At 43.9% G+C, this 23,013-nt stretch overlaps 1 protein-coding gene across 1 annotated transcript; it reads right to left on the reverse strand.

Moving 5' to 3' along the window:
• ap4e1 (adaptor related protein complex 4 subunit epsilon 1) lies at nt 1–22,013 on the reverse strand. The gene is made up of 22 exons (XM_036968849.1): nt 21,661–22,013; nt 17,415–17,486; nt 16,993–17,116; nt 14,838–14,911; nt 14,599–14,720; nt 13,407–13,566; nt 12,765–12,931; nt 12,422–12,495; nt 12,187–12,309; nt 11,822–11,931; nt 11,011–11,150; nt 10,226–10,338; nt 9,832–9,947; nt 9,405–9,589; nt 8,839–8,959; nt 8,484–8,595; nt 5,772–5,922; nt 3,271–3,514; nt 2,362–2,976; nt 1,960–2,150; nt 485–648; nt 1–308 (listed from the first exon to the last, which is right to left on the reverse strand). Exons 1-22 carry the CDS (start codon nt 21,799–21,801, stop codon nt 136–138), a joined length of 3,492 nt encoding a protein of 1,163 aa, XP_036824744.1. The 5' UTR covers nt 21,802–22,013; the 3' UTR covers nt 1–135.
• Nucleotides 22,014–23,013: the final 1,000 nt, after the last annotated feature.

Genomic DNA, 23,013 nt, shown 5'->3' on the forward strand with positions numbered 1-23,013 from the left:
TTTTTTAATCAGAATTGGGCTGCCTGTCTAAGCGCATCCTTAGTCCCTGCCATTTAACTTCTAAAAAAAATGATCAGTGAGGTGAACGAAGGCTGAAGGAAGGGAACAACTTCCTGGAATGAGACACGGCCCGGCTCAGGTCTCCGTCAGGGCTTTCTGACAGTGGTAGAGGAGGGAGTCCGGCAGCTCAGGGACAGGGGAGCGCAGCCACACGGCCAGAGAGTCAGCGTTGACACGACAGTGAAGCAGACATGGCTGACCCTGACCTGGACCCTGAAGCAGCCGGCACGCCACAATGCCCTCCGACCCTAAAGGGAAAAGGTCAAAAGTAATAAACTACCATTACCCACTTCCTGATGAAGTGGCATTAACAACCGTGTATGACAGTAAGATGTACAATAACAGTATTATGATAGGCATGAGATTTTCTAAAATGGCCAGGGCTGGGTTAAAACGTTAAGATGAGAGCGTGCCACCTGCTGACCTATGATGTCGACAACGTGGAGGTGTAGTTTGCCCTTCAGCGCGTCCAGTGTGGCCGTCAGAGGTTCTTGGTGTTCTGTTGTTACCAGTCGAAGGTTCTGCTTCAAGTCATGAGAGAAAGACAACCACATTTTCCCATAATCTCCTGTGGACACAGTCAACGGCCTGCATAAACACAAACAGGAAGTAGAATGTCAACAGTGTGCACACACAGGAAGTAGTAGTGGCTAACAGAGGCCCCCCTAGTCACTAGGTGTAGATCTGAGATGTAAGCAATAGGGTGGTAGCTCCATCTTCCCCTATGATAGGCCAGATGGAATTGTTGCCATAGTGCCTATGAAGTAGGAGCAAGAGTTGACCTGTGAAGTAGGGGAAGGAGTTGACCTGTGAAGTAGGAGTTGACCTGTGAAGTAGGAGTGGACCTGTGAAGTAGGAGTAGGAGTGGACCTGTGAAGTAGGAGTTGACCTGTGAAGTAGGGGACGAGTGGACCTGTGAAGTAGGGGACGAGTTGACCTGTGAAGTAGGAGTTGACCTGTGAAGCAGGGGACGAGTTGACCTGTGAAGTAGGAGTGGACCTGTGAAGTAGGAGTAGGAGTGGACCTGTGAAGTAGGAGTGGACCTGTGAAGTATGAGTAGGAGTGGACCTGTGAAGTAGAAGTTGACCTGTGAAGTAGGAGTGGACCTGTGAAGTAGGAGTGGACCTGTGAAGTAGGAGTGGACCTGTGAAGTAGGAGTAGGAGTGGACCTGTGAAGTAGGAGTAGGAGTGGACCTGTGAAGTAGGAGTGGACCTGTGAAGTAGAAGTTGACCTGTGAAGTAGGAGTAGGAGTGGACCTGTGAAGTAGGAGTAGGAGTGGACCTGTGAAGTAGGAGTGGACCTGTGAAGTAGAAGTTGACCTGTGAAGTAGGAGTAGACCTGTGAAGTAGGGGACGAGTGGACCTGTGAAGTAGGGGACGAGTTGACCTGTGAAGTAGGAGTTGACCTGTGAAAGTAGGGGTGGACCTGTTGACCAGTTAACCCAGGACTAAGAAGTCTCATGTTATTGGTCAGATGCTCCAGTTATGGGTCCATACGTGTTAAGAGGAGAGATAGAACTGGGATCGGAACCAGAACAAAGTGCTCCGACCTCTCTCTCTCTTTACAAGTTACGGACAAGTCTAGGGGCCTAACTGTCCCCTCCGCTTCAGAAATTCAAAAGATGCCAACACCTGAGAAATCGTGATTTGTCCAAAGCACCGGAACTAATGCTGCTAGTTCTCACGTATCCCTGTCGTTATATTCGAGTCATTTAGCAGACGCTCTTATCCAGAAGGACTTTAGAGTAGTGACTGAGCGCTGAAATGTTTTCCCACTTCGCTGTTGCATTATGACAGCTCTACAGTACCATTCCTGTTCACATAGTCTGCCCGTGAGAGGTTAGGATCCAGGGTAACCTGTAAGACAGTGCTGATAGTTACAGATAGCAGTAGTTTTACCTGAGGAAGTGTTTCAGAGAGAGGCTCAGTGAGAACTGTGCTGCCTGGGGCTGGCCCAGGGGTCTCTGGTAGGACAGTAACCCAGCCAGCTCCACCTGGACTGAGGCTCTCTTCATGACAACAGTGTGCAGACAAACCGACACGCTGTGACCCTTAACCTCCTTTAACGGACTACCTGAGATACAGGAGATCTGAGGGGGAAAACAACATGAGAGTAATCAGTCTGACATGATTTACGAGCTGCAAGAATTCCTGAAACTTTCACAAAAGATCTGTGTTTTTTTTAAATCCCGGTTGGAGGATCCCCTGGTATTTCTGTCTTGATTCCGGGATCTTCCAACCAGGATTTCTGAAAAAAGAGAAGGGAACTTTGTTGTTAAGGCCAGTCTGAAAAATATATACCTCCAGTTCTTTGCAGGTGAGTTGCAGCACCATCTGGTGGAGCGCTGAGTCATTGTTGTTGGAAATGAAGACCAGCAACACTAAGGCATCCTCTTTATACACTCTACAGGCTGACAGAGCCAGGCTGGAGTCCTGGTCCGAGCAGAGGGGGGTGAACTCAGAGCGGGCCAGCCCAGAGAGCTCTGCTGGCAGGTGGGAGGCGAGAGGGAGGTCCCTGGGTCTCTCTAGGGCTGGAGCTGGGTGTAGATCTTGTTGTGTTTGTGGGTCTGTCTGTGTGTGTGTGGGCGGTACAACAGCCACCATGCCATTTCCCCTGATTAGAGAGAGAGGTCCTCCTGCCTCTACTCTCTGCTCCGTCCCCTCTACATGGGGGTTACCGTTGCTAGTGGTATGGTCCAGTGTTCTTTGGGAGGTCTGTTGAGGTGTGGTGGTGGTAGCAGCACCCCCCTCTGAGGCCACAGTGGTCGAGTCCAGTAGGTTGCTAAGCAGAAGGTTGTCAACGGCAGCGCTGCGAGACGAGTGGGAGGAGTTAGAGGAGCCTTCGCTGGCGCCTGATGATGACTCCCCTCTGGGTTTCCTTCTGAAGTGTCGGGGCGCCGTCTCGGCTCGGCCCATCTGTTGGGGAGAGTACCAGCCGATATTTAACAGCACTCAGGCAACAAATACGAATGTGTTCTTAACTGACTTACCTAGTTAAATAAAGGTTAAATAAAAAATAAAAAAGTACTCCGGCGTGAGCTGATAGCTAAAGCACCTGTATGTTTCTGCTTTGAAGTCTAGGCCAGGTTACCGTAAAGCACTTTGACAACTATTGATGTAAAAGCGTTTAAATAAAGCCTTAAATACATGTGATTGATTGGCTGATTGGCAATGCTTAATGAACAACCAAACAGTAGAAGGTAATCTCACCAGACACACAGAGTTGTGGGACCCCAGGCCAACAAAGAGCGACGAGGCCAGCTGCCGTTTCTCCTGGTCAGGCTCAAGTCCGGAGGATGGTTTCTGTGTCTGGGAGGGTGGGCTCTGAGGGGACAGCAGGGGATTGGGCAGCTCCACTAGGGGGGTTGGGGTCTCACCTGCACTCTGCTGCTGGGCCAGGTACCCGTCCTTCCCCCACACCCTCTTCACCCCCTCCAACTTCAGAGTGGTAGAGCTGAAATAACATTGGGATACTAACCTGGGTCTTCTACAAGATTATATCAAAGAACATGTCATCAGTCTGGTTTAAATTCCTCTGACAATCTACGGTAAATGTCGACATTCCTCAAGGCTCTGTTCTTGGACCAATACTGTTCTCATTATACACTGAGTCTAGGGCTGTTGCGGTGACCATTATGACCATCAGGTCATGGTACTCAGGGCTCTACTGTCCCTCCATCAGGTCCTAATGGCCTGGTACTCAGGGCTCTACTGTCCCTCCATCAGGTCCTAATGGCCTGGTACTCAGGGCTCTACTGTCCCTCCATCAGGTCCTAATGGCCTGGTACTCAGGGCTCTACTGTCCCTCCATCAGGTCCTAATGGCCTGGTACTCAGGGCTCTACTGTCCCTCCATCAGGTCCTAATGGCCTGGTACTCAGGGCTCTGCTGTCCCTCCATCAGGTCATAATGGCCTGGTACTCAGGGCTCTATTGTCCCTCTAACCACTCTGACATAAGTGGAAATGCAATCGAAAATCACATCTAAAACTTATCATTGAAACAGTTGGCCTATCTTACTGTTAAAACTCACCTCACTGTGATGATCAATTTGAAGAAAGAAGTTCAACAGCAGGTTGAAACAGTGTAAAACATGGTTATTGTGGATGTGGTTTCAAAGCCTAACAACAACGAAATGGACAGCGCTTTCTAAAGGTGATCGATTAACTCAAAAACAACCATATTAGAGCTGATGCATAGGCTTAAGAGCCCGAGTCCAAATATTATGATTGTGCCTTTTATACCATAAATAGCCTAAGCGCATATTATACAAAACTGACTCAAGATGTCTTTGGTACTTAATTGGTTTAGCCTATAATCCAAAATTAAAACAAATTGTAGAACGTATAGGCCAAAGTGCTGTAGTTGGTTATTTGATTGTGCCGGGCAGTTTACAGAGTTAGCCTACAAATAAAGTGAATTTCTGTACTTGATGTTGAATTGCCGGGTAAAATGAATATTGTTTTTAATAATTAAAATTGGGTGACGCACGTTACCTTTAGCTCCAGAATACCTCACCACCATGCTTTTCAATCACCTCCTCTCTCCCCTCCATTCCTTCCTAGAGCGCGCAGACGGGCTTGTCAACAGTTTAGTGAGATAAAACGGTTGAGCTTGTTGCGCCGGCGAGAGCATCCTCTTTATAAAAAGGGGGTTGGGTCGTTGAGTGAAATAAGGGTTTTATTCTATTTATTTATCAGCTGCTCATATTAAGCACATTAGGCTCCTCAGTTTTATTTTAGTGAAATATGTTTTGTTTTGCAAAAACATCTTACTATCGATGTTCTCGAACAGATTTCACTTGGGTTTCTCAAGTTAAGCACTGGGTAGCTGCAGGAATAAGGTTTGAGAGCCCATGGCATACAGAGTTTGGGGTGAAATATCACCTGTCGCGCCAGCGAGAGCATCCTCTTCATAAAAAGGGGGTTGGGTCGTTGAGTGAAATAAGGGTTTTATTCAATTTATTTCTCAGCTGCTCATATTAAGCACATGCTCCGCTATAAAACCAAAGTAGCCTACAAAACGGACTGCGCGACCTCCCTTCGCTATTCATGCTTTTTCCTCCCGTTCCTGTTCCTGTTCATTTGATAAAATGGGCCCATTCTAAAAATCGGAACTCATTTTACATACAAGATTAAATTGAGAATAGTCTGACGGGTGTAAATATGATCACTTGATGAGAGAAGAGGGTGTGCAGCCTGAGGTAAGGAAGCTTTTTTTTTTTACTACTTTAACAAATCATCAATATTCTATAGTCAAGAACTGCAACACTGCTGGGGGTTTTCACACTCAACAGTTTTCCGTGAGTATCAACAATGGGTCACCAACCAGAGGACATCCAGCCAACTTGACACAACTGTGGGAAGCACTGGAGTCAACATGGGCCACTATCCCAGTGGCTTTCGACATCTTGTAGAGTTCATGACCCCGACAAATTGAGGCTGTTCAGAGAGCACAAGGTGGTGCAACACTATATTAGGAAGGTGGTGTTCCTAATGTTTTGTAGACTCAGTGTATATGCTACTTATTGGTTAAAATAACATGGCGTACTAATATAACCCAAAGCCCCGAAGGTGAGTTAGTCCGTCTGAGCTACACACTGACAACCATAGAGACTTGTGTTTTTTTTTTTTTTTTTTGCATAGTTGAAGCCAAATTCAGTTGTCTTATTTCATCATCATTAGTGGACACTGTGAGAGGGATGAGAACATACCCTTCTTGGTGAGATAGCTCAGTGCTATTTCCAGACAGGCCTGAGCTCATGGAGAGCAGAGTAGGAGACCGTCTGTCTGTCAGTCTGTCTGTGATGCTGCAGGACGACAGACTGACCGGCAGGGACAGACCATAGGGCTCCAGGCTCAGAGCTGAGAAAGAGATGGGAAGACACTTTATGTATCCTCAAGAGAAGTCGTTTGTCATACAGCAGCCATGTTACCAGCAGCCAATGTTACCAGCAGCCAATGTTACCAGCAGCCAATGTTACCAGCAGCCATTGTTACCAGCAGCCATTGTTACCAGCAGCCATTGTTACCAGCAGCCAATGTTACCAGCAGCCAATGTTACCAGCAGCCAATGTTACCAGCAGCCATTGTTACCAGCAGCCAATGTTACCAGCAGCCAATGTTACCAGCAGCCATTGTTACCAGCAGCCATTGTTACCAGCAGCCAATGTTACCAGCAGCCAATGTTACCAGCAGCCATTGTTACCAGCAGCCATTGTTACCAGCAGCCATTGTTACCAGCAGCCATTGTTACCAGCAGCCAATGTTACCAGCAGCCATTGTTACCAGCAGCCAATGTTACCAGCAGCCATTGTTACCAGCAGCCAATGTTACCAGCAGCCAATGTTACCAGCAGCCAATGTTACCAGCAGCCAATGTTACCAGCAGCCATGTTAAAAAACACCAGACAATAACAATGAATATGTACAGTGCCTTGCGAAAGTATTCGGCACCCTTGAACTTTGCGACCTTTTGCCACATTTCAGGCTTCAAACATAAAGATATAAAACTGTATTTTTTTTGTGAAGAATCAACAACAAGTGGGACACAATCATGAAGTGGAACAACATTTATTGGATATTTCAAACTTTTTTAACAAATCAAAAACTGAAAAATTGGGCGTGCAAAATTATTCAGCCCCTTTACTTTCAGTGCAGCAAACTCTCTCCAGAAGTTCAGTGAGGATCTCTGAATGATCCAATGTTGACCTAAATGACTAATGATGATAAATACAATCCACCTGTGTGTAATCAAGTCTCCGTATTAATGCACCTGCACTGTGATAGTCTCAGAGGTCCGTTAAAAGCGCAGAGAGCATCATGAAGAACAAGGAACACACCAGGCAGGTCCGAGATACTGTTGTGAAGAAGTTTAAAGCCAGATTTGGATACAAAAAGATTTCCCAAGCTTTAAACATCCCAAGGAGCACTGTGCAAGCGATAATATTGAAATGGAAGGAGTATCATACCACTGCAAATCTACCAAGACCTGGCCGTCCCTCTAAACGTTCAGCTCATACAAGGAGAAGACTGATCAGAGATGCAGCCAAGAGGCCCATGATCACTCTGGATGAACTGCAGAGATCTACAGCTGAGGTGGGAGACTCTGTCCATAGGACAACAACCAGTCGTATATTGCACAAATCTGGCCTTTATGGAAGAGTGGCAAGAAGAAAGCCATTTCTTAAAGATATCCATAAAAAGTGTCGTTTAAAGTTTGCCACAAGCCACCTGGGAGACACACCAAACATGTGGAAGAAGGTGCTCTGGTCAGATGAAACCAAAATTGAACTTTTTGGCAACAATGCAAAACGTTATGTTTGGCGTAAAAGCAACACAGCTCATCACCCTGAACACACCATCCCCACTGTCAAACATGGTGGTGGCAGCATCATGGTTTGGGCCTACTTTTCTTCAGCAGGGACAGGGAAGATGGTTAAAATTGATGGGAAGATGGATGGAGCCAAATAAAGGACCATTCTGGAAGAAAACCTGATGGAGTCTGCAAAAGACCTGAGACTGGGACGGAGATTTGTCTTCCAACAAGACAATGATCCAAAACATAAAGCAAAATCTACAATGGAATGGTTCAAAAATAAACATATCCAGGTGTTAGAATGGCCAAGTCAAAGTCCAGACCTGAATCCAATCGAGAATCTGTGGAAAGAACTGAAAACTGCTGTTCACAAATGCTCTCCATCCAACCTCACTGAGCTCGAGCTGTTTTGCAAGGAGGAATGGGAAAAAATGTCAGTCTCTCGATGTGCAAAACTGATAGACATACCCCAAGTGACTTACAGCTGTAATCGCAGCAAAAGGTGGCGCTACAAAGTAATAACTTAAGGGGAATGAATAATTTTGCACGCCCAATTTTTCAGTTTTTGATATGTTAAAAAAGTTTGAAATATCCAATAAATGTTGTTCCACTTCATGATTGTGTCCCACTTGTTGTTGATTCTTCACAAAAAAATACAGTTTTATATCTTTATGTTTGAAGCCTGAAATGTGGCAAAAGGTTGCAAAGTTCAAGGGGGCCGAATACTTTCGCAAGGCACTGTAGAGGGTTAAATGGACTGGATTTGACGTGTCTGGGTAGTGAAATGTCTTTTGTGTCAAAAAACGAAACAACAGCATGAAACTATTGATATATATATATATATATATATATATATATATTACACACACACACTCCATTTAGCAGACACTTTTTCCAAAGCGACTCAGTCAGTCAGCCAGTCACAGTCAGCCAGTCACAGTCAGCCAGCCACAGTCAGCCAGCCAAAGTCAGCCAGCCTCAGTCAGCCAGCCACAGTCAGCCAGCCATTTTACCAACATATGATCACAGGAAGTAATTATAAAAATTGTAAATAATTACAAATATTTTTCATAGTAAAACAACAAAAGTGGAGGATGTCAACTTGTTACCTTTCTCCTGGACCAGGTCCTCCTGCCTCTGATGAGGCGATTTGTAAGGAGCTGCCCCAGCAGCCAACGCCTCCGACACATAGCCATCCAGGAAGGACAGGGACGAGTCTACCTGAGGAATGAAACGAACACCACAGCCAACTCAGACAGGAAATGATGCACCACTCAGACAGGAAATGATTAGATCAACTTATATAATATTAAAGTAGTTCAATACATTGGGATGTCTGCTCTTGGCCAGAGAGACAATCTGGTTGAATAAAGTTTAAATAAGGAGGATAAACATTTTGTTTTATAGAGCCAGTGACGTTCCGTGGGGTAGCAGTGCAAGTTTTGCCAATAGATGACGGTGTACCTCCAGGCTTTCTAGCCTGCCCTCGGCTGGCAGTACCCTGGCTCGGAGCTTTGTATCCTGGCTAAGGATCATCAGTTCCTGGGCCTTTTGCCGGAGCACCGTATTCAGAGACCCAGAGTACCTGCATTTACATCAAATTACAGAGTGACTTAGTCTGTGCATTCATCTAAAGCAGGTCAAAAACGCATATCACATTACAAGAATCTTCTGACATCTTCAGAAGATCCACTACAAGCAAAACCAGCTAGTGAGAAGTGTGAGCGTAGGAAATAAGCCTGAAATTCAGCCCGGTTTTGTGCTAACATCCCACTACCTACTCTGTGTCATATAGAGGTGGCAGGTAGCCTAGAAATTAGAGCGTTGGGCCAGTAACCGAAAGGTCGCTGGTTCGAATCCCTGAGCTGACAAGGTAAAAAAAAACACACAAAAAACATGCCGATGTGCCCTTGAGCAAGGCACGTGATCGCTCTGGATAAGAGCGTCTGCTAAATGACTAAAATCTCAAAATGTGACACCGAGTGGAATGTTAGCCCGAACAGACTGTGGGACACAGGGAAGACAAGTACCTCTCACACACATCCCTGGCCAGGGCCACAGACACTGGGCTGGAGCACAGCTTGGTCATGGCCCCCAGTACCCAGCTCCTGGTCTCAGTGGAGGTGTGTCTCTGGTCCAGTAGTCTGGCCAGCAGTCTCATCACGCTGCCCGGGTCTGATTCCTCCTCTCTCAGGTAGGAATACTCACCCAGCACCTACAGTAGGGACCAGGGAAAATCACAGAGGTGATCAGGAAGTTACATTTCTGTGGTTTGGGGTAAGTCTATTTGAATGTTGATATCAGAAAGTAGGAATTAATTATTCATCAGGAATAAATCACAACCCTGATTCATTTAAGAAACAATCTAAATAAAATGCCTCTTTAAATGTCATCCATTGAAACTGGAAACAGAGTTAAATCATTTTAGCAGTATCCAGGAGAGGACAGTGTACTGACCCAGCTGATGACCTGTAGGAAGCGTTGGGGCAGCTTGGCCGTCACCCCCTGTAGTAAGGACACGTAGGAGTCCACAGCAAATAGCCTCAGCTGCCTGTCCTCCACATTATCAACACCTGGAGCAGCAGAGGCAGGCATTAACACCTGGAATCAATTACGGCATGTAAAACCATGGATGGGGTCAATTCCATTCAATTAAGGCCATTTGGGAAGTAAACTCACATTTAAATTCTAATTTTCCTACATTTTTTATGTGAAAAATGTAAAATGTCAGTTTGCTTCCTGAATTGAAATGGACAAGACCTCAACCTGACACAAATGGAATTAATGTCAATCACTAGTACCACCTGAAACCACAACGAACCAGGTTCAGCGTGTCCATTGGTTGATTTACCTTCAGCCAGTAGTCTCAGGAAGTTGTTAGGGATGTCAGGCTGCATCACGTCTCCCCCCAGAGAGAACACAGAGTTCATAGTCTGGATGAACCAGACATTGTCTGGGGCATACGTAGAGTGTTTATAGGAACAACAGACCATTGGGATTGGGGCCATGAATAAAAGAGCAGACAACAGAACAGATACAAACTGGCCTCCCGAGTGGCGCAGTGCTTGAGACGTCACTACAGCCTGCGGTTCAATCCCAGGAGGAGGAGGGGGAACGGTGTTCCCTCTAACAAATTGGGGAGGCTGGCTTCCGGGTTAAGTGAGAGGGTGTTAAGAAGCGCAGCTTGAGGGTTATGTTTTTGGATGACGCATGAACTCGACCTTCGCCTCTCCTGTGCCCGGGAGATGAAACAAGATCGTAATTGGATCGCAATTGGATATCATGAAATCGGGGAGAAAAATGGGGTACAATTACACACCAAAAAAAAGAACAGATACAAAACTGTCTGTCCCATTATCATCATCATAGTCTCAGGTCCAGCAGTTCTGGGTTTCTCCAGATCTCACTGATACACTTGTTAGCCAGGCCTGCAATCAACAGAGAGAAACCAACAGCAATATCATGAACGCCTTTGATTGTAGCTACTAGCTAGTTCTAAGGAAACCCATTTCCATAGCATGATGTTCCCACGGTCAGTTCCCACGGTCAGTTCCCACGGTCAGTTCCCACGGTCAGTTCCCATGGTCAGTTCCCACGGTCAGTTCCCATGGTCAAGACTCAATAATGAAAGGATATTTTTCAGCTAGTTCTGCTACTTTCCCCACGAGGTCTATAGTGCTGTAGTCGTCACAGGTCAGCCTGAGGAACTCCAGCATCTTCTCGACGATCACTGTAACGTTCTGGGCATTGGTGATGCGGAAGAGTAACTCTAGTGTCTGTTGGGGAGAGGAGGGGAAGGGGGGGGGCATATTGATTGACACGTCAAGAAGGGTTGTCAAATTCTGGAAACGTTACCAAAGTTCCCAGGTTTTTTTCCCCATAAATCCCGGTAGGAGGATTCCAAGTTCACTCACTACTTATTCCGGGAATCCTCCAACTGAGATCTATTGAAAACCTTGGAACTTTGGGAATAACGTTTAGAATTTTGCAACCCCACCTATGAGTACAGTAAATGCCAAAGCCCTGCCACACCATGGCATCTCCTGCCTCACTCACCTCGCGCTTAATGATGATGTCATAGTGGTCCAGACACTATGACGATGGACCTCGCGCTTAAAGATGATGTCAGAATGGTCCAGACACTATGATGACTTATCTCTCCCTTAATGATTATGTCACAGTGGTCCATACACTATGACTGACCTCGCGCTTAATGATTATGTCACAGTGGTCCATACACTATGACTGACCTCGCGCTTAATGATGATGTCAGAGTGGTCCAGACACTATGATTCACCTCGCGCTTAATGATGACGTCAGAGTGGCCCAGACACTAGGACGACTCACCTCGCACTTAATGATGACATCAGAGTGGTCCATACACTATGATGACTGACCTCGCGCTTAATGATGACATCAGAGTGGTCCATACACTATGATGACTGACCTCGCGCTTAATGATGACGTCAGAGTGGTCCAGACACTCTATGATGGTCATCTGGTGAGGCAGGGCCAGGTTAGCATCCTGCTGCACCACGTACGTCAGAGCCTTCAGACCTGAGATCACACACACACACACACACACACACACACACACACACACACACACACACACACACACACACACATTACTCACCATAGGAGTGTCCAGCAGGCAAGTTCTTTCAGTTGTATTGACGTAATTGAAGTACAAAACAGTTGTGGTTTGTAAACTGGTTTTAATGGATGTCCTATGATCACTATTAACATCATGTAAAAAAAAAAAAGGATTAGGCCCAACTTCTGAGCACACTGAACATGGTGGGATCTTACCCAGATATTTGAGGTTGATCTTAGGCGATAGGACAAAGTTCCCGATACATTCTGCTGCTTTCTCCAACAGTTGTGACTTTGGATGAACTGTATAGATGGTCTTCACACACTCAAATAAAATGGCTGAAAAATAACAAGGAAGTTAAACCAAAAGAATGGGGGGGGGGGGTGCAACAATGTCTGTGCAGATGTGTTCTGACAACTCTCGTAGAGGACACCTTAAGTAATACCGTACCGTAAGTAATGTTGTGATTCATCTCTGCTCTTCTTAACGACTCCTCCAGTACATCATACATCATCTCACTAGTGCTGTAAAAAACCCAGAGGAACATCTTAAGTTAGAAAACGGAGATGCCCATCTGAGACTACGACAAACTCTCACCTAAATAGACAACGATTATAGGGCCGGTCTCCCAGGCAACAGCTGAACTAAAAAAGCTTCATGGACAATCTACATACCAAGTCCTTCTTATTTCAGGGCTAACAGGCCCAGCGTTCTACCCAATCAGGTGACACCAGAATGTGAAGGGGCGGGGTGTGGACGGACATATCTAGAATGATATGATATATTACTGTACCCCTGGTCTTCCTTCCCCAGGTAGGCCAGTATCCTGAGCAGCTGTATTTGAAGCCAGGGAGCAGGAACACTGTGGTAGTTGAAGTCCAGGGGGAGTTTACCTCCAACCACCTGCCTCAGGATGGTCACCATGCTCCCGGTCAGATCCTTATAACTCTCTGGGTTCTCCTGGAGACGTTGGGGAAACAGCAAGTTGCTTATAGTCTTATAGGATACCACATTGGCTAGTGTAGTCTGTACTTACGTGGCACAACTAAAAACAAAATGCTTGTGATTTATGTAATCAATGTGAAAATGAATTGGTAGAACAATTCCACTGTTAGTCTATTTGATTACCCAAGTTCTTAGTTTTTAAATTTAACTAGGCAAGTCAGTTAAGAACATGTAAGAACACATTCTTATTTACAAATGACAGCCTACCCCGGCCAAACCCGCTGGGCCAATTGTGCGCGGCCCTTTGGGACTCCCAATCACAGCCAGATGTGATACAGCCCGGATTCAAACCAGGGACTGTAGTGATGACCTCTTGCACTGAGATGCAGTGCCTTTAGACCGCTGCGCCACTCGGGAGCCTAGTTATCTCAAGTGTTTTTTACCCCCAGTGATATGGATGAAGAAACTATGCCATTATGACAGGAAGTACCTTGATGAGCTGTAGGTAGATGTGTAGAGAGGCTGTCATGACTCCGGGGTCTTTGTCACACAGGGCCTTCCTAAACTTGCTGTGGATGTGTTGCACCTGGTTAGGTGCGATCAGGTAGAACTTGTACAGAGCCAGGACTGCTTTCCTCCGGATGATCTCCCTGTGGACAGATAACAGTTGGTCCTAATTGCTCTTAGCCCTGTGAAACTGCACTTACCCTACCACCAATTTGATTGTACATATCCTTGGCTATTTAGTTAACATTTTTTAGATGTGATATGTTTTATGACTGCTGCAAGATGTATTGCCTCTCTGAGGACATTAAGTTTCAGACCCCTCCCCCAAAAAAAGGGCTCTGAAAATGGGTTCTGAAAAGGGCTCTGAAAATGGGTTCTGAAAAGGGCTCTGAAAATGGGTTCTGAAAATGGGTTCTGAAAATGGGTTCTGAAAAGGGCTCTGAAAAGGGTTCTGAAAAGGGTTCTGAAAATGGGTTCTGAAAAGGGTTCTGAAAAGGGTTCTGAAAATGGGTTCTGAAAATGGTTCTGAAAAGGGCTATGAAAAGGGGTTCTGAAAAGGGTTCTGAAAAGGGTTCTGAAAAGGGCTCTGAAAATGGGTTCTGAAAAGGGTTCTGAAATGGGTTCTGAAAATGGGTTCTGAAAATGGGTTCTGAAAATGGGTTCTGAAAAGGGCTCTGAAAAGGGTTCTGAAAATGGGTTCTGAAAAGGGTTCTGAAAAGGGTTCTGAAAATGGGTTCTGAAAAGGGCTCTGAAAATGGGTTCTGAAAATGGGTTCTGAAAATAGGTTCTGAAAAGGGCTCTGAAAAGGGTTCTGAAAATGGGTTCTGAAAAGGGTTCTGAAAAGGGTTCTGAAAATGGGTTCTGAAAAGGGGTTCTGAAAAGGGTTCTGAAAAGGGCTATGAAAAGGGGTTCTGAAAAGGGTTCTGAAAAGGGTTCTGAAAAGGGCTATGAAAATGGGTTCTAAAAAAGGGCTCTGAAAAGGGCTCTGAAAAGGGTTCTGAAAATGGGTTGGAGCGTTGTCATAACACAGGCAACAGCGATGTTGTGGGTTCAATGCCTACAGAGATTACACACCAAAACGAATGACTTCACTCATCTGCACTTCAAGTCACATTTGCCCATAAAGTGAGACTGAGCAAAGTATAAGGATCTGTATGTAATATTCAAGTCCTTACTTTGGATGTGTGAGTTTCTCCTCCACCACCGGTAGAATGGCAGGTATCATATCTTTGGGAAACATCTGACTGACGACAGTTAGAGCCATGCACACCTCGATCAGGTTGGTACTCTGCAGATCCTGTCAAAACAACAACACCACCAAGTCTATAAAACAACAACAACAACGTCTTGCAATATTCATTCAACTACTGCATGTGGAAACCCAAGGACAACAAAATCAGGGTTGAAAATGCACCTTTAAGACTGTGTTCACCAGGAGTAGCAGAAACTCATCGGTTTCATTAAGGAACAACGATACAGCGAGGTAACCTGGAGACACAGATTAAATCAACAGAACTATTGGACACATTAGGAGAAAAAAATTAAATACTTTGAATTTTAATCAAATGTGTTACAGTAAAGCTAGGCTTTCTGAATCGTTACCAAATCAAAATGATCATTCCAGGAGAATATATCATACCGATTATTTATATAAAATATCATATGAACACATAACATCCTATGAATATGTACAGTACCAGTCAAAAGTTTGGACACACTTACTCATTCAAGGGGCTTTTCTTTATTTTTTACACATTTTCTACATTGTAGAATAATAGTGAAGAAATCAAAACTATGAAATAACACATATGGAATCATGTAGTAACCAAAAAAGTGTTAAACAAATCAAAATAGATTTTATATTTGAGATTCTTCTAAGTAGCCACCCTTTGCCTTAAATGACAGATTTGCACACTCTTGGCATTCTCTCAACCAGCTTCATGAGGTAGTCACCTGGAATGCATTTCAATTAACACGTGTGCCATTTCCAAAGTTAATTTGTGGAATTTCTTTCCTTCTTAATGCGTTTGAGCCAATCAGTTGTGTGGTGACAAGGTAGGGGTGGTATACAGAAGACAGTCCTATTTGGTAAACAACCAAGTCCACATTACGGCAAGAACAGCTCAAATAAGCAAAGAGAAACGACAGCAGCCAACACGTGCTCAGCATATGTGGGAACTCCTTTAAGACTGTTGGAAAAGCATTTAAGGTGAAGCTGGTTAAGAGAATGCCAAGAGTGTGCAAAGCTGTCATCAAGGCAAAGGGTGGCTACTTTGAATAATCTTAAATATAAAATATATTTAGATTTGTTTAACACTTTTTTGGTTACTACATGATTCCATATGTGTTATTTCATAGTTCTGATGTCTTCACTATTAATCTACAATGTAGAAAATGTGTAAAAAATAAAGAAAAACCCCTTGAATGAGTAGGTGTGTCCAAACTTTTGACTGGTACTGTACGTCTATGGAACGTACCCATCCTGTGAATGTGTGTGTGTCTATGGAACGTACCCATCCTGTGTGTGTGTATGGAACGTACCCATCCTATAAATGTGTATGTGTATGGAACGTACCCATCCTGTGAATGTGTATGGAACGTACCCATCCTATAAATGTGTATGTGTATGGAACGTACCCATCCTGTGAATGTGTGTGTGTCTATGGAACGTACCCATCCTATAAATGTGTATGTGTATGGAACGTACCCATCCTGTGAATGTGTGTGTATAGAACGTACCCATCCTGTGAATGTGTGTATGGAACGTACCCATCCTGTGAATGTGTGTATGGAACGTACCCATCCTGTGAATGTGTGTATGGAACGTACCCATCCTGTGAATGTGTGTCTCTATGGAACGTACCCATCCTGTGAATGTGTGTGTCTATGGAACGTACCCATCCTATAAATGTGTGTGTCTATGGAACGTACCCATCCTGTGAATGTGTGTCTCTATGGAACGTACCCATCCTGTGAATGTGTGTGTCTATGGAACGTACCCATCCTATGAATGTGTGTCTCTATGGAACGTACCCATTCTGTGAATGTGTGTATGGAACGTACCCATCCTGTAAATGTGTGTATGGAACGTACCCACCCTGTGAATGTGTGTATGGAACGTACCCATCCTGTGAATGTGTGTATGGAACGTACCCATCCTGTGAATGTGTGTATGGAACGTACCCATCCTGTAAATGTGTGTATGGAACGTACCCATCCTGTGAATGTGTGTATGGAACGTACCCATCCTGTGAATGTGTGTATGGAACGTACCCATCCTGTAAATGTGTGTATGGAACGTACCCATCCTGTGAATGTGTGTATGGAACGTACCCATCCTATGAATGTGTGTCTCTATGGAACGTACCCATCCTGTGTGTGTGTGTGTCTATGGAACGTACCCATCCTGTGTGTGTGTGTCTATGGAACATACCCATCCTGTGAATGTGTGTGTCTATGGAACGTACCCATCCTGTGAATGTGTGTGTCTATGGAACGCACCCATCCTGTGAATGTGTGTGTCTATGGAACGCACCCATCCTGTGAATGTGTGTGTCTATGGAACGTACCCACTCTCTTCTCCAGGACACTGCCCTGCTGGGCCAGCTTGATGGCGTGAATGTAACTGAAGGACGCCTGGTAACCCAGCATCTCACAGTAGATGGCTCTCACCATTATTTCCTTCATCTGACGCTGAAATGACATCATCATACGGCAACCATTCGACTGAGAATAATGTCCAAATATTCAACACAGGCGTTAAAATACCGTGTTTTGGTTCCCCTCTGGTGGAATTATTAAGAAAGCCGTTGCCAGGGTAACACACTCCACGTATAATACAAGTAAACACATCTATAAATCCGCCTCAGTGATGACAGATTCATGTCGTTAAAAACAAAGTGAGTGTCTATCGTTTTTTTACGGACACATTGCAATGCCTCTCTCTGTTTTTGTGTTGCTCTGTGTGAAGGGGAGACGAAGTGAGACTTACCATGGTGGTGTTGGGAGATGCCACCTGCTCCTTGATAGACTCCAGTTCCTTTTTAATAAGTTTTTCCTCCTCCTGGAAATAAAGACAATGGGAATGTCTGTATAGAGTTGAGGGTCAGGTGTAGTGGGGCCTGCATAGGCTCTGCTCTTTTACATATTATCTCTGATAAGCTACACAGGAAAGGGCTGAAAAAATAGTTCATATTAATATATGCATCAGTGTATATCCTGAAGGGTTATATCCTTCCTGTTTGGCCCTGTCCGGGGGTGTCCTCGGATGGAGCCACAGTGTCTCCTGACCCCTCCTGTCTCAGCCTCCAGTATTTATGCTGCAGTAGTTTATGTGTCGGGGGGCTAGGGTCAGTTTGTTATATCTGGAGTACTTCTCCTGTCCTATTCGGTGTCCTGTGTGAATTTAAGTGTGCTCTCTCTAATTCTCTCTTTCTTTCTCTCTCTCGGAGGACCTGAGCCCTAGGACCATGCCTCAGGACTACCTGACATGATGACTCCTTGCTGTCCCCAGTCCACCTGATCGTGCTGCTGCTCCAGTTTCAACTGTTCTGCCTTATTATTATTGGACCATGCTGGTAATTTATGAACATTTGAACATCTTGGCCATGTTCTGTTATAATCTCCACCCGGCACAGCCAGAAGAGGACTGGCCACCCCACATAGCCTGGTTCCTCTCTAGGTTTCTTCCTAGGTTTTGGCCTAGGAAGAACTATGTGCTTCTACACCTGCATTGCTTGCTGTTTGGGGTTTTAGGCTGGGTTTCTGTACAGCACTTTGAGATATCAGCTGATGTACAAAGGGCTATATAAATACATTTGATTTGATTTAAGAAACTGACTGTTGGAACTGTTAAGGCTCCATGGATTGATGAGGAATTGAAAAACTGTATGGTTGAAAGAGATGGGGCAAAAGGAGTGGCTAATAAGTCTGGCTGCACATCTGACTGGCTGACTTACTGCAAATTGAGAAATTATGTGACTAAACTCAACAAAAAGAATACACTTTATTATGAAACCAAGATCAATGATATAAAGATTGTTGGAAAAAGACTTGAGTAATTTAAATGAAATTATGGGCAGAAAGACAAATTCAACTCCATCTTTAACAAATCAGATGGCTTACTCATCACAAAACCATTTGATGTTGACATTTATTTTAATGATTACTTCATTGGCAAAGTGGGCAAACTTAGGCAGGAAATGCCAACAATGAACAGTGAGCCATCGTACTCCAGCATAAAAAAAAATTATGAAAGAAAAGCATTCCAAGTTCAAGATCAAAAAGTTAGATTTGTAAAGTTAGTGTGAGAGGTGGAAAATGTATTGTTATCAATCAATAATGACAAACCTCCTGGCATTGACAATTCAGATGGAAAGTTACTGAGGATGGTAGCTGACTCTATAGCCACTCCTATCTGTCATATCTTTAATCTGAGCCTAGAGGAAAGTCTTTGTGCTCAGGCCTGGAGGGAATCTAAAGTCATTCCTTTACCCAAGAGTGGTAAAGCTGCCTTTACTGTTTCTAACAGCAGACCTATCATCTTGCTGCCAGCTCTTTTAAATTTGTATTTTTTATTTTTATTTTACCTTTATTTAACTAGGCAAGTCAGTTAAGAACAAATTCTTATTTACAATGACGGCCTAGGAACAGTGGGTTAACTGCCTGTTCAGGGGCAGAACGACAGATTTGTACCTTGTCAGCTCGGGGATTTGAACATGAAACATTTCGGTTACTAGTCCAACGCTCTAACCACTAGGCTACCCTGCCTCCCCTCTTAGCAAACTGTTGGAAAAAAATTGTGTGTTGACCAAATACAATGCTATTTCTGTAAACAAATTAATAGACTTTCAGAGAAGGGCACTCAACATGTACTGCACTGGCACACATGACTGATGATTGGTTGAAAGAAATTGATAAAAAGATTGTGGGAGCTGTACCAATTTCATTGCAGCCTTTGATATTACTGACCATAACCTGTTGTTGAGAAAATGTATGCGTTATGGCTTTCCAACCTCTGCCATATTGTGAATTCAGAGCTATCTAATAGAACTCAAAGGCTCTGCCATATTGTGAATTCAGAGCTATCTAATAGAACTCAAAGGCTCTGCCATATTGTGAATTCAGAGCTATCTAATAGAACTCAAAGGCTCTGCCATATTGTGAATTCAGAGCTATCTAATAGAACTCAAAGGCTCTGCCATATTGTGAATTCAGAGCTATCTAATAGAACTCAAAGGCTCTGCCATATTGTGAATTCAGAGCTATCTAATAGAACTCAAAGGCTCTGCCATATTGTGAATTCAGAGCTATCTAATAGAACTCAAAGGCTCTGCCATATTGTGAATTCAGAGCTATCTAATAGAACTCAAAGGCTCTGCCATATTGTGAATTCAGAGCTATCTAATAGAACTCAAAGGCTCTGCCATATTGTGAATTCAGAGCTTTCTAATAGAACTCAAAGGCTCTGCCATATTGTGAATTCAGAGCTATCTAATAGAACTCAAAGGCTCTGCCATATTGTGAATTCAGAGCTATCTAATAGAACTCAAAGGCTCTGCCATATTGTGAATTCAGAGCTATCTAATAGAACTCAAAGGCTCTGCCATATTGTGAATTCAGAGCTATCTAATAGAACTCAAAGGCTCTGCCATATTGTGAATTCAGAGCTATCTAATAGAACTCAAAGGCTCTGCCATATTGTGAATTCAGAGCTATCTAATAGAACTCAAAGGCTCTGCCATATTGTGAATTCAGAGCTATCTAATAGAACGCAAAGGCTCTGCCATATTGTGAATTCAGAGCTATCTAATAGAACTCAAAGGCTCTGCCATATTGTGAATTCAGAGCTATCTAATAGAACTCAAAGGCTCTGCCATATTGTGAATTCAGAGCTATCTAATAGAACTCAAAGGCTCTGCCATATTGTGAATTCAGAGCTATCTAATAGAACTCAAAGGCTCTGCCATATTGTGAATTCAGAGCTATCTAATAGAACTCAAAGGCTCTGCCATATTGTGAATTCAGAGCTATCTAATAGAACTCAAAGGCTCTGCCATATTGTGAATTCAGAGCTATCTAATAGAACGCAAAGGCTCTGCCATATTGTGAATTCAGAGCTATCTAATAGAACTCAAAGGCTCTGCCATATTGTGAATTCAGAGCTATCTAATAGAACTCAAAGGCTCTGCCATATTGTGAATTCAGAGCTATCTAATAGAACTCAAAGGCTCTGCCATATTGTGAATTCAGAGCTATCTAATAGAACTCAAAGGGTTCTCTTTGATGGAAGCTTCTCTAATGTCAAACATGTAAAGTGTGGTGTACCGCAGGGCAGCTCTCTAGGCATTCTACTCTTTTCTATTTTTCTAATGACCTGCCGATGGCATTAAACAAAGCATGTGTGTCCATGTATACTGATGATTTAACCATATACACATCAGCAACCACAGCTAATGAAGTCACTGAAACCCTTAACAAAGAGTTAGTCTGTTTTGGAATGGGTGGCCAGTAATAAACTGGTCCTGAACATCTCTAAAACTAAGAGCATTGCATTTGGTACAAATCATATCCTAAATTCCAAACCTAAGCTGAATCTGGTAATGTACCACAGTGTGGCTGTTGAACAAGTTGAGGAGACTAAATTACTTTAGATTGTAAACTGTCATGGCCAAAACATATAGAGTCAATGGTTGTAAAGATGGGGAGAGGTTTGTCTGTAGTAAAGAGATGCTCTGCTTTTTTGACACCACACTCCACAAAGCAAGTCCGGCAGGCTCTAGTTTTATCTTATCTTGATAATTGTCCAGTCATATGGTCAAGTGCTGCAAAGACATGTTTGTGTAACTGACTGACACACAATATGTTTAATATAAATTGTAAAGTATTTTGTCTGCAATGTATTTTTCGTTGTGTCAGACCACAGTATTAGCGTCAGCTAATATGGGGATCCTAATAAATCAACATCAATTAGGCTCGCAGTCTCAAGCATACGGCATAGGCTTGACGTTGAATAGAATTCGGGGGATCAGTGGACACTTGTAAATAATTACAGTTTTGTTTTAGGGTGGTTAATTGTGGCTAGACAGGTGGCTGTGGGCACTAGTTAATACACCATCAATTCTAGCGAAAGTGTACAGATAGCTAGCCACCTAATTTGAGCTATGCTACTGCTGTCATCATCGATGCTGACCATAATGTGTAAGACAACTGGCCAGAGAGCTGGCTACGGTACTCACATGTTTGGATGTCAATTCGGTGATTCCTTTGATCAGATTCCCTAATTTGGAGGAGGGAGAAAGTTTCCCAGCTCCTGCCTGCGAGTCTAGCGAAAGGAGGCTCGGGAGAGCAGACAGAGTCTTCTCGACAACATCACTCATGGCGACGCTCAAAGCAGGCCGCAAACAGCTAGCTTCTTGCTCGTAAAGTACACCTAGTGAATCATTTGCTCATAACACTGATATCGTCTTTAAAAAATAATGCACACCTGTTTATCTACAGTTGAAACTAGCATTCATGTTGTTTTTTTTAACGTAACGTTAGCTGGCTCCAGTCGGCCATTGTTTTGATTCAGCAAGTTCCGTTTGGTGATGTCACTTCCGGTCTTTTCTACAACATTTTATTGGAGTCGACCGAAGCGCCAATAACCGCCTGCCTTCAGTAAATGGCAAGTTCGAGTGCATCAGTTTAGTCAAGTTTGTGACCATCGTTGTTCACTGCCTTTCAAATTGTGTTGCATTGTGGTGATAAAAAATTGTCCGACTTGCACGAACTTACAAAAATCATGTAATCAAAGGTCATAAAGGTTTTACTACAGTCACTGCAAGTTTTTGCAGTTGCTCTTTGGGGTGGCAGGTAGCCTTGCGGGGTAGGAGCATTGGGCCAGTAACTGAAAGGTTGCTGGATTGAATCCCATAGCTGACAAGGTAAAACATATTTTGTTCTGCCCCCTGAGCAAGGCAGTTAAGCCACTGTTCCCTGGGCGTTGATGCCGTGGATGTCGGGTTGGGGTTGGGTTAAATTCAGAGGGGTTGGGTTAAATGCAGAAGACACCTTTCAGTTGAATGCATTCAGTTGAATGCATTCAGTTGTACAACTGATTACAAAACATAGAATACCCACCCCACATCACACCCTGACCTAACCAAATAGAGAAATAAAACGTCTCTCTAAGGTTCAGGGCGTGACAAATACCAAGATACAGTGGGGCAAAAAAGTATTTAGTCAGCCACCAATTGTGCAAGTTCTCCTACTTAAAAAGATGAGAGAGGACTGTAATTTCCATCATAGGTACACTTCAACTATGACAGACAAAATGAGAAAAACAATCCAGAAAATCACATTGTAGGATTTTTTATGAATTTATTTGCAAATTATGGTGGAAAATAAGCATTTGGTCACCTACAAACAACCAAGATTTCTGGCTCTCACAGACCTGTAACTTCTTCTTTAAGAGGCTCCTCTGTTCTAATTGCACCTGTTTGGACTTGTTATCAGTATAAAAGACACCTGTCCACAACCTCAAACAGTCACACTCCAAACTCCACTATGGCCAAGACCAAAGAGCTGTCAGAGGACAGTGATTCCACTTC

Source organism: Oncorhynchus mykiss, chromosome 30 (genome assembly GCF_013265735.2).
Source record: "Oncorhynchus mykiss isolate Arlee chromosome 30, USDA_OmykA_1.1, whole genome shotgun sequence".
Taxonomy (NCBI): domain Eukaryota; kingdom Metazoa; phylum Chordata; class Actinopteri; order Salmoniformes; family Salmonidae; genus Oncorhynchus; species Oncorhynchus mykiss.

Excerpts from the sequence above, each read along its gene's own strand:
- ap4e1 (XM_036968849.1), bottom strand. The coding sequence starts at position 21,801 with ATGAGTGATGTTGTCGAGAAGACTCTGTCTGCTCTCCCGAGCCTCCTT. Across the intron at positions 12,310-12,421 it reads GAATCACAACATTACTTACG|CCATTTTATTTGAGTGTGTG; the intron begins GTACGGTATTAC and ends GTTATTTTTCAG. Across the intron at positions 8,596-8,838 it reads GCAGGCTAGAAAGCCTGGAG|GTAGACTCGTCCCTGTCCTT; the intron begins GTACACCGTCAT and ends TTCATTCCTCAG.